The following is a 12,342-nucleotide window of genomic DNA, read 5'->3' as shown; positions in this document are numbered from 1 at the left end:
CTCTGAATTTCCCAACGTCTGAGATGAGGGTGCTGGCTGGAGGCAATGATCACGTGCAGGCTGAATCTTCTCCAGATTCTGATTCTCTTCCTGGGCATATCGTCCTCAAGCACAGTCTCCATGTCCCTGGCCACACTGATCTCTCTCCTTCAGTCCTTCCCTCCCTCCCTCTCCTGCCTCCCAGTGCAGAGAATACTTTTTTGCATTTGAGACGACATTTATTTTTGGTTCACAGAATTCTCACCTGTTCTACTGTGGCCTCCGTTGTGAACATTCCAAAGCTGAGACTTTTCTGTTTTTCTCCCTCATTTCTGCTGAGTCTTTACCTTCCTAATGCAGTGAACTCACAGTGCCTAGCTGACTGGATGGGGAAAAAGATCCAGGGGGCAAAGAGAAATAATAAAAGAATATATCAGTTAATTTTTCATAGTGTTATCCAACTACATATTTTTAAAATTTTGGAATAATATTAGGAATCTTCTCTTTATAAAAAACTGAATTATCGGGCTTCCCTGGTGGAGCAGTGGTTAAGAATATGCCTGCGAATGCACGGGACATGGGTTCGAGCCCTGGTCTGGGAAGATCCCACGTGCCACGGAGTAACTAAGCCCGCGCGCCACAACTACTGAGCCTGCGCTCTAGAGCCTGTGCCACATCTACCGAGCCCACGTGCCACAACTACGGAAGCCTGCGTGCCTAGAGCCCATGATCCGGAACAAGAGAAGCCACTGCAATGAGAAGCCCGTGCACCACAGCCAAGAGGAGCCCCCGCTCACTGCAACTAGAGAACGCCCGCTAGCAGCAACAAAGACCCAATGCAGCCCCAAATAAATTAATTAATTTTAAAAAATTGAATTAGTTTCAAGGGTACAATGTATAAAAGTACAATAAAAGCCCCCCTTCATAACCCCCCAACCCCACTCTCAAGATGGAATAGATATGCTGTGATACAATTTATAGTCGTAGTACTACTCCTCCTCGCACCACAACCGAAATCCTCTGAGCCAGGTGCAGCAGCTTCCTTTCACAATGCTAGGACCCGCCACAAGACACATGATAATCCCTTTGGACATTTCAAGGAGCGGCACCAAGGGAACAGTACCGGGGAAATGCCACCGACAGCTCAGAATATCCATGGCATTTCTAGAGCCTCGGCACTGCTCTTGCTCTGGGAATGAAGGTCCAAAAAGCACATCGGAGAATGTTCATAGTTGTAAACAAGCTCCACCTTTGAAACACGATCTACATAGAACCACATATACAAGCCTACACGATGGATGAAGCCAAGGTCTCCTCCATGATTTCCCTTCTGACCACCTTATTGTCTCCTCAACCATAAAAGGTGAACTTGAAACTCAGGACCTTGCCTTGTCACCAGAAACATCCAAGCTTGGATCAGTCTTTCTAAGACCAGATACTTGCTCTCTGAACTATTAGAGACTTGTCACATACACACAGGTAGAACAGGATTATTTCTATCTACCTGGGGACATGGAGTCTTTCACATTGCTCCTGATAAAACTCTCACAACAGCAAAACTTTACCTACAAAGGGTTCAAGCTATGACACTCCCAATTTCCACAAACCTCCTCAGCTCTTGTGAGTCACATGCAGCCAATTCCAGGAATTGGAAACATGGTTGTGAGGATGAAACTGACTTTGGGGCTCCCCTTGGATATGGTCTTCCAGACTTACCAAAAGGCCATTAAGAGGAAGGTTTACCCCACCTCAGGGAAACCCGAGGCAGTACTTGCAGTCAAGGGCTGGCCATGGCTTCTGAGCTACATCCAAAAAGAATTTCATACTGTACCTGGATCTGCTGAAGCCATTTCTGACTGTCCGAGAGCCAGCATGTACCGCTCCTCAACTGCCTCCATTGTGGATCATCAGTAGGGCTGTCAGATTTAGTACATAAAAATACAGGATACCCAGTTAACCTTGAACTTCACATGAATAATAAGTCATTATTTTTAGTATAAGTAGATCCTATGAACTATTTGGGGCATACTTATCTTCAAAATGTACTCGTTGTTTTTCAAACATTCATATTTAACTAAACAGCCTATATTTTATCTGTCCACCCTACTCAGCAGAAATGATGGAGGCTCATAGAGATCCAGGAGACGCCTCAGCGCCTCCTCAGCTTTTATTTCTACGTCCTGGACAGCGAGCACGAACCTTCCACTCCGTCATTGGCTAGAATGGAGGACATTCTCTGTTTTAGAGATTTTTCTACTTGTCATTGTTATTATCTTCCTTATTTTAAAGAGATGTTTATTTTTCCCCAAACTTAATAGCTCATCCAAATGTATTTCAAAGTTCATTAGAGAAGGGAAAAACAACATGGTTCTGAAAAGTGAAGGAAACCGCCTGGTGTTTAGTAAAGAAGTAGTAGGGAGATTGAAATAGCCAAACTTAATAAGCAGATCTCTCCAAGGGTATTTTCAGAGCTTGATACGCTCCCACACCCTGAAAATATTATTACATCAAGAATGTAGAACTGCTAACCAAATGTAAGGCTCCCATATGATTCTATCAAACTGAGGATGCTTCTTTACTAAGCAGTGAGCACACTTGCTGCCCCAGGGACCTTGGCAGTTGCAACGTAGGGCTCTTCCCTTTGGGATGGAAACAGCAAGTTTTCCTGTGGTCTACACGCTGGCCCCAAAAATACTACACTCCCAATACTTGTCAACTTTAAGTATTTTCCTACATATCTCCATTTTTCTGTTACTATTTGGGCTACATCCTAGACTTGACACTACATAAATTGCATTCAAGAAGCTATTTTTAAAAGTTGGTAGGAAACCTTAAATCTATGGCTTGCAGTCCCTGGCTTACTTTCATCCAGGTGCATAAGGGTTTTCAAAAGTAGTCAGGTTAGTTACCCCGTATCACAGCCCCACGCTTGTGTCACAGATATAAAAATGGAACATGATATTTAAGGTTTTAGTTGCCAAATCATCAAGCCTCCCAGACAGAGGCAATAGAGCAAAATGATTACAGAGGCATGGATTTTGATTTGCTCCAGCGTCTTGGGCAAGTCACTTGGCCTCTGTATTTATTTGTACTTATCTGCACTTATCTGTCACTTGGGGGTCATAATTGTACCTGGTCCATGGGTACGCTGTACAAATGATCTGTAAAGTAGTTACAAGAAACCGACACAGAGTAAGCACTCCACAGACATTGGCTATTAGCTATTGGAAATAGTTCTCCGTGAAACAGATGACTTTATCAGTGGATGACTCGGTGGGAGACAGTGAATCACAGAATCACAGCATGTTGAAAGTGACCTAGTTCACACTCTTATGTGAAAAAAAGAAAAGTGTGCATGGGTAGAAAATGTCTGAAACTTTACACAACAAAGAGTTCATCATGTTAACTTGGAGGATTAGAATAAATCAGGAAAGGAGGAAAGAAAAACTTGAGTGTAATTCGATTTCTCTATCATTTGTGTTTCTACACTGAGACTCTGAATACACTGGAAGTGCAATTTTTTTTAATGTGGCGGGATAAAAGTTTTCAAGTTTTCCTGATCCATCCATATTATTATCTCAGAATTGCTGGCAGTTCTTGCCATCTTCGGATCTACACCCATGTGAGTCAGTGGGCCATTCTGGACGGAGGAGATAATAGAGCAGAAGTGAAGTGAGAGGAAAGGAGAGACAAGATTTTCTCTTTTCTCTTCAAAGAGGAAAGGTCTTTGGAATGGGAACAACTCACAACCAAACTTTGGGGAAAGGATGTGATGGAAAATGAGACAAACATCCTACCCCTGTGATGAGAAGGATTCCCTGGGCTGGATGGAGGGAGGTCACAGGTGGCTGGACAAGGAAACCAACTAGGGAGAAACACACACAAGTGCAGGGCAAACACCCTGAGGCCACTCAGCCTGACTCCATGCAAACATGTGTCCAGCAGCCAGCCCTTCACCTCTGGCTCCCCAGCAAGACAGGTACCTCGGGCGTGCCAACTCATTCTGAGTCCATTATGCCTGGCCATTCATAAACCGCTGTCTAACGTGTGAGGAATAAACTCTCAATGTTTATGAGGAAACTGGGGAAGGAGATTGAAAGGTTACTTAAACGGAAAAAAAAGAAGTTCAGCAAGGCAGGATGGTAGAGAGACAAGAAAAAGACCTTAAAAGATAGAAAGGATTTGCCAAAGAAGAGAAAGAAAAAGAAATGATTCCAAATGGGTTAACCTGCAGCGGGGAAGTTAAGGAAGATTATTGATGGGTGAAGACTATGGAATAAAGCGAATAAAATTTATCCGAAATTGCTGAGAATATGGTAAGCAGCATGATTATCAAATTATGAATTGGCTGCAATGGCATTCTAGGGGGACACTAGGAAGGGGAAGCAAATGTTCCTGAGATGACAGTAGCAGGGGGAAAGTTGTTTCAGGGGAAGATCAGTCTTGCAGAGGGTGTATCAGAGGAGGGCAAGCGTGAGCAAGCAAGGAAATACTAAGTGTATACGGTTCCTTCACTGAGTGCACCCGGCCCCGCGGTCAGCCTTGAGAACAAGCAGGACTTCAGGTACTAGAGCTACATTTCAGTCATCAAGACTTGAGAAGACACCCTTAACTCAGGTCTTCTCTTCAAACTCCATCTTTCCTTCTTAACCTTCATTTGGCCTCTTCCCTTACCCTCCAGCTGTGGACTGAGGCCACAGAGCAAGATGGGTCACTAGTGTCCTCCATCCCCTGGCGACTGTGGTTCACATCAGTGGAGTACCAAAGGCAATAACCAAGTAACAGACACAAGAGTGTATGAAGAAGAAGAGATTCTGATAAGGCTTTCTGTGACAGTGTGGGCCAAGTCGGCTCTATATGGCCGGTATCACGTGAATTATGAGCAGCCTTAGGGGAGAAGTTCTCAGAAGGCAGAGCCTGGCTCTCGAGAGGCTCTGCGTGCTCACAGCCCACTCCAAGACCTCAGTTACAGCTTCGGCCCCCAATATCCCTCCCTCTGCCTGCTCACAGTTTTTGAAGTCTTCTTTCCTCCACATTTCTCTTGAGAGGTGGAGGAGGAAGATGAGCTTCAGGCCAGCTCAGACTCCCCTGGGATCCCAGCAGGATGCCTATCATTAACCTCCCACCTTCTAGGAAGCTCCTAAGATCTTCACATTTGGGGCAGTTCTCATTTCAGCTGTGCTTCAAATTGCTGGCTGGAGACGGCCTGTTGGAAGGTGGCTAAAAGCAAGTAGCAATCCTTCGGGCAGCCTGGCCCTTCTCGACTGTCAGACACCTTCAGGGATATTCTAGGAAATGTTGTTTGTTCTAGAGAAGGGAGGGAAACAATCCAATTGTCCAATAATGCTTGAATGGAAAATAAATGATGCTATATGCATGTGATGAAATAATATCAAACAGTCAAAAATCAAAGACCTAGATCTATATGGATTCACATGGATAAATCTTGAAAACATAATATTGATTGAAAGAAAATAAGATAAAGAACGTTAGATTGTGATAACAGGTATGTAAGTATTTAAATATTTAAATCAATTCAACATATTGCTTCTATATATATAGATGCAAGAAAATAAACTTTATCCAAAGAACACACTATTTACATTTAATATGCTCATTTATCTAGGAGACCCAAAAGAACCCACAGATAAACTAGCAGGAACTAATAAGACGGTTCAACAAGGCACACACATACAAGATCAATAAATTTTAAAAATCAATCAGGCTCCTCTACACTGGCGATAACAAATTAGAAACTGTAAAAGAAAATAAGAAAAAAAGAAGATCTAAAAATAGTCACAAGAGCCATATAAATTATTTAGAGCTAAGCATACGTAGAAGGCAATATAACTAACAAACTGAGTACGAACAGTTAAACTCCGCCCAACCCAAGGTTAGGAAAAGACTGTTGTTACTTTATGAGAACAGACCCTCTTCTTAAGGAGCAGATCAGTAAGTGAGAGTGAATCAAAGAAACACAGCATTTGAAAAGTCAGCTAGTCCAAGCCTCTTGATCGCACATACAGAAGCTGAAGCCCAGATAGGTTGAGTTACTTGCTAAAGGGCCCAATGTCCTGACTCAAGGACTAGCATTTTTCACTCAGTCGCAAGACACAATCAAATGCAGTACCTTGGAGAGAGATGGGGAAAAAATGAAGAAATCAATTATATAGTTCCTCATCTTTAAGTACAGAAATAGCTGTGACAAAATTACACGTATTGAGGGAAAATTGAAGTGCAGAGTTTAAAATGTCAATAATCCACAGGGAAACTGGAGACCATTTAAAATATTCATATTAAATCTCTCTAGAAAAGACATTAAAAGATGTCCAATCAAAATGTGAATTTTATAATAGACATGGTATGATACAATTTATAATAGATATGGTAGGAACCTTTCCCTTTCACGGGAAAGCATCGGCTGGGAAAAAGGAATTGTTCTTGAAAATGGGGCCTGTGCTACTGCAGACACTGTGCTCAACCTAGGTCCATCGAATGCACTGATGTCAGCACTGAGGTCACAGAATTCCGCTGTGCGCCTGGCAACCCTGCAAACATAACAGCCCTGGTGAGCACTAGGCAGTACTGCTGGTTCACTAAGTGGTACAAGTTTTTCAGCCATTTAGGAGACTTGACTATTTTTGTTTGTATTGAATCATTTCAACGGATTGCCCAAGAGCCAAGAAGGGCCAACCTGTAGGGAAGAGGAGGAGTTGGACATCTCTTGAGGCATCTTCTAAGGGAGACTTCTAGTTGGTACGATGGAACGGCGACAAAAGAGGAAACATCTGGAAAATGAAGAGTCCCAGGAAACTGCCGAGAACGGAGGAGGTATGTGGGGGGCAACTTGTCTGGGGCACATGGGTTTCTGCCAAACTGAAGCTTCTCTAGGAAGCGGGGGACTGAGAACGTGTCACCTGTGAAGCAGGGAGCGAGAGACCTTGTCTCACTGATGCTGCCGTATCTATCTGGAGGGCCCCTGTGGTGTGAGACGGCACAGAACGGCCAGATGCCCCCTGGGAGTTGGGAGGTCAGCTCCGCTGGTCTGAGGACTCTCTCCTGGGGCAGCCGGGCCTGGAGCTTTGTCGGACTCACAGCAGGCTGCATCCTGCTTGCACAGACCTAGAGGTGCAGCTTTTCTCAGTCCCCGATTTCTCTCTTATTCTCTTGGATCTTTCCCTGGGGTCATGAGGTGGGGGATGTGAAGGATGCAAGGATGCTGAGAGAGACCCATGAGTTGCTTGGCCTCTTTTACCAAAGTGGAAAGAGAAGCCCCATGAGTTGAAGGCCCTGTTGAAAAATATCTTGACAAGTGGAATGCACTTTGAAAGAAGATTGTTTGTCTAGGGATGGTGTCATATTGAAAGCAAGGAGGATTTATTCCTTCAACAGGAAGAATTTCCCAAAGGAGATCAAGGGAAGGGAAGGGTTTTCCAGAGACTGAGACCACGTGAGCAGGGGTGAGAAATGGCCTCAGGGTCCTGCGGGGAGCTCTGAGAGCCACGGGCCACGTGGTGCCTGCGTGCATTAAATGTAGGCGAGTAGCTTGCCCTGGGAGAGGGGTGGTCACCCCAGAGCTCCAGCTAGAGGCCTCTGCCCCAGATAAGAGCCCAGTAGCTCCTACCAGGCCCAGGGCTCTGGAGACTGTAGGATGGGCCCTGGGAATGGAGCTCTAGACAGCAGGCAGATTTCCAGGCAGTGGCTGGGACAGGCTGGGGAAGGCAATGACTGCCCCTGACCATTCAGAATATTTTGCTCTATGTTCCTGTGTGTGTGTGTGTGTGTGAGTGTGTGTGTGTGTGTGTGTGTGTGTGTGTGTGTGTGTGGTAGTGCAGAGAAGAGCGAGATGAATGGGGTTAGAGTGCTTACCAGATATAAAGTCTGCGTGGTAAAGTTCTTGTCACCCTGCCTGGACCTGGCTGACACTCGGTGTACGTAAGAGTGTATACAGAATTCTTGTTAGGGGTGTTTTATGAGACAGTAACTCATACACCCATGTACACTCTGATGCAGCAAAAATATCACACACCCCACATATAACTTCCTTATTAAACCACACACAGCACATGGAGTTATATACACGCATCCCTCCTGTACTACATTCTCATACAACCCACTTGTATCACAATCCTCTCCTCCAACACCAAACGCTGGAGATGAGATATGTATATAGACACTCACACTATATATATAGGACACACAGACACACACACACACTATATATATATATATATATATATATATATATATATATATGTATCTCCACAACTCTCACACAAACACAGCTAACTTCAGCCATCGCTAAATACCTCTGTAAGAACCAGTCACGTGTCATACACACCACACTTGTAACACATTCTTGAGTAATGCCAGACCCGCTTTGTACAAACCACAGTAAACCACAGTCTCAGTAACCCATGTCAGGATTGCCAGAGAAAATATGGGCTATCCAGTTCAATTTGAATTCCAGATAAACAACAAGTAATTTTTCAGTATCCGTATGTCCCAAATATTGTATGGGCCATACTTACACTAAAACTAAGTAAGAACAAATACTGCATGGGAATACTTACACTAAAAAATTATTCTGGGTTTATCTGAAACTGAAATTTAACTGGGTGCCTTGTATTCTTGTTCGCTAAGTCTGGCAACCCTTATATACTTACCACCAGCTGATGTATTATATATTTATTGTAGTTTTGTTTAGTGTGTGTCTTCCCCTACTAGAATGTGCAGCGTTACCAAAGACTACAACAATGGAAGAGTGCCGGATACACAGGAGTAGCTGCTTACTGAATCTTGGTGAATGAATGAATGAACACGCACCATAAATACAAGCCACACCATGTAATGAGGAAACGTTACATGTCCCAGAATTCCTGACTTGTGAACAGAAACCATGCACACAAAGGCCACAGACACAGATAGACACATCTGCACTGTGCTCCCCATGCCAACCCCACACTTACCACAGACTTAACTGATACACATCACTCACTCTTCCCACACACTCACAGTCACCACCGAGGCCTACATTACCAACTAGACAGTGAGAGAATAAGTATTGATTGGAATTAAATCCTGGAGGATCCACTGGGAACCACACTCTCAACTGTGTGTATTCACTGCACCTGACACGTGCCACACACTCAGTAAATATTTGTGGACAGAGGACTGATGAACCCACCCTGAGCCTTTCATTCCTCCCTCAGGAATCTCGAAGTCACAAGAGGATCCCCCTCGGCTTGGATCCACTGTGGTGGCCCAAGGCTGCAGCCCAGGGGCAGTGGAGGTCTCCTCTGCCCCTAAATACTTCTTCTGTACTTCTACTCCGCGCAAGCTCAGCTACGCTGGTAAGGGCGCGGGGCTCCTCAGGTGAGGGGGTGCTTGGCTGTGAGGCAGGAGGCACACAGATCCCAGGGAGGCTGAGAGGAAATCCAGGGTCATCAGAGGTGATGAGGGCTCTGTGGAGGAGCCTGTGCAGGATGGCTGAGCTGTTCCGAGGGCGTGGATGCCAGCTGAGTTTGGGGGGGCGGTGTGAATACTGCTACTACCATGGTGGGGAAGTCAAGGAGCAGGGTCCGGAAATGTCTGGGCTTGAGGTGGAGGGAAGAGGGACCAGATTAAGCATCTTCAGAGGAAAATGTAGGCTTTGTCTTTGCCTTTGCTTCCAGAGAAGGACAGAGTTCTGCATCATACACCTCCAGACTGAGAGCAGGACCATCCAGCTCAGGTCCACACAGCTCACACATACATCTGCCCTCCAGGCACAGCCCTTCTCAGAGCACACATAAACCCCAAGCACCACAGCCCCATTCCACATGTAATGCACCACCGATATTACCAAAATCACACTCCTTGTCATACACGCATCCAGCCGCATCCCTCACATACCACAGCCCTCACCACCATACTCCACACCCCTGTATACAGACACCGCTCCAGTATCCCCCCCACGCACATGAAAAGCCCACAGATGACACCAGATACACCGCTCCATCCTACGGCCAACAGACACCAAGCTCACGACATAGCTACGTCATGCAAATGTCCCTCTCTCGTCTACCACACCTGCTCCCTCAGCTTCCGGCACGGCCCATGCATGTTATTATGGTTTTAATTTCCTTTTTCAGCAATGCGGAGATTTCGAGACACTGCCTGGCCTACAGCACCCCTAGCCCAGGTTCAGGAAGAAGGGGAGACCGCTCCCCCATCACACTGTGTCTCCTCCTCACTCTCTTCACCCTGTAAGGACTATCTGCACCCAGACAAAGAGGAAAGGGGCATGAAAATATACTACATGCAGGTACAAGTGAACAAGGGTGTCGCTGTCTCCTGGAAGACAAAGAAACCCTTGGAGTTGCCTGAAAAGCAGCTGACGATAGAAGAAGTGACCCTTCCTGAGGATGCGTGCACAGTAGGCACTTGCCCCTCTGATGTGTTCACCGAAAGCCTCCTGTCTGACAGTGAGCCCACTGGGGAGGAGAAAGAGTATGAGGAAAGGGCAGAGCCAGGCAGCCCATCAGGGTCACCTGCCGTCGAGGAGAGACCCAGGGCCAAGACACCGGACTGGATGGTGACCATGGAGAACAGCTTCAGGTGCATGGCCTGCTGCCGGGTCTTCCCCACCTTGGAGATCCTCCAGCAGCACGTGAAGGGCGGCGTCCTGCAGGGCTTCAGCTGCCGTGTCTTTCATCTCAACATGGCCCAGTGGATGGGCAATGTGGAATCCGAGAGCACACCTGAGGAGGAGGAGGAGGAGGAGGAAGAGAAGCAAGAAGAAAAGGAGAATGAGGGAGAGCAGCCCACGGGGGAAGGCCCCAGCCCAAAGAGACCCCGCAGGCAGGGTCTTTTCTCTCCTTTGAGTTCCAAACAGCAACTGAGATTCATGGGACAGAAGATCCTGGAGGACGGTGTGGCCGTCCCTTGGAAGAGGTAAGGCTTGAGGCTGGCAGTCTTCTGAGCCTATGTCACGAGGGCCCAGAGGAGTCTAAGGGAAGGGGCCGCACACATGTGCTGGTTTACCTAATGGCTCTGCAGTTGCATCAAATGGGACACACCCAGCACTAACAAAGGCATTGACCTCTGTTGACGTAAACAAGAAGGTGGAGCCTTTTCCTAGGAGTTTTCTCAGGGTCTGCACGATGGACCTCAACTCTTAGAGGACGTACTGCCAGCAGCTCCTTCTCGGCAGAGAGAGCCAGGAGTGGTCTCAAGAGAGGACAGGGGCCCTTGCAGGACCAGAACTTTGAGGTCTGAGAGCCTTGGGCCTGAGCCGAGATCTCACCCTGACCACTGGACCGAGCCTTCTGTGACAAAGGGGAATATGAAAGAGAGTCACGTGGAAATGAGGTCCCCCGAGATATGGAAATGTTCCAGAACCTTCGTTGCGTGGTAGTTGATCTGGAGCCAAGCTCACTGTGGTGTGTGTGGCTCTGAGCATTAAGGCAATGCTGGAGGGTAACCCTGACCAGCAGAGCTTGGAGTGCTTCTTGTCTCTTCCTGTCCTACCTCATTTGTTTTATCCCTTCCAGGGAGAAGAAAGGACCCTCGGGAGAGTAGCAGACAGAATGCCGTGGTCTGAAGGAGGATGAAGGGACCGGCACTCAGTCTAACATCATATGACAATAGAAGCGTCCTATGCAATAAAGGGCATTTTCCAAACCTTTCCTGGAGCTTTTATTTAAGGACATTTTTCTATCTATGCATCTATCTGTCATCTACATCTGTATCTTTCAAGGTTTGTGAACAAGCTTTCACATAAGCACTAGAGACGTCCGCCAGCATTTTCCAGAAGAGGCCTGCAAATTGCTGGGGACTCCTCACAAATAGGGAACGGCCACAACCCCTGCCACACAGACTATGCGCGTGGCCCTCCTGACGTACTCCCACTCTCTCTCTGAATTTCCCAACGTCTGAGATGAGGGTGCTGGCTGGAGGCAATGATCACGTGCAGGCTGAATCTTCTCCAGATTCTGATTCTCTTCCTGGGCATATCGTCCTCAAGCACAGTCTCCATGTCCCTGGCCACACTGATCTCTCTCCTTCAGTCCTTCCCTCCCTCCCTCTCCTGCCTCCCAGTGCAGAGAATACTTTTTTGCATTTGAGACGACATTTATTTTTGGTTCACAGAATTCTCACCTGTTCTACTGTGGCCTCCGTTGTGAACATTCCAAAGCTGAGACTTTTCTGTTTTTCTCCCTCATTTCTGCTGAGTCTTTACCTTCCTAATGCAGTGAACTCACAGTGCCTAGCTGACTGGATGGGGAAAAAGATCCAGGGGGCAAAGAGAAATAATAAAAGAATATATCAGTTAATTTTTCATAGTGTTATCCAACTACATATTTTTAAAATTTTGGAATA

At 46.3% G+C, this 12,342-nt stretch overlaps 1 protein-coding gene across 1 annotated transcript; it reads left to right on the top strand.

Annotated features, from left to right (window-relative positions):
• Nucleotides 1-6,740: 6,740 nt before the first annotated feature.
• On the top strand, nucleotides 6,741-10,862 carry LOC309797399 (protein FAM170A-like; the record flags this gene model as incomplete). The annotated part of the gene is made up of 4 exons (XM_088845583.1): nucleotides 6,741-6,810; nucleotides 9,192-9,332; nucleotides 10,113-10,796; nucleotides 10,846-10,862. The coding sequence occupies 4 exons, from the start codon at nucleotides 6,741-6,743 to the stop codon at nucleotides 10,860-10,862; spliced, it is 912 nt and encodes a 303-aa protein (XP_088701709.1).
• Nucleotides 10,863-12,342: the final 1,480 nt, after the last annotated feature.

Source organism: Mesoplodon mirus (assembly GCF_964341445.2).
Source record: "Mesoplodon mirus genome assembly, contig: HAP1_SCAFFOLD_482, whole genome shotgun sequence".
Taxonomy (NCBI): Eukaryota; Metazoa; Chordata; class Mammalia; order Artiodactyla; family Ziphiidae; genus Mesoplodon; species Mesoplodon mirus.
Note: the sequence above shows the minus strand (reverse complement) of the source record. Positions and strands in the feature narration are given on the sequence as shown.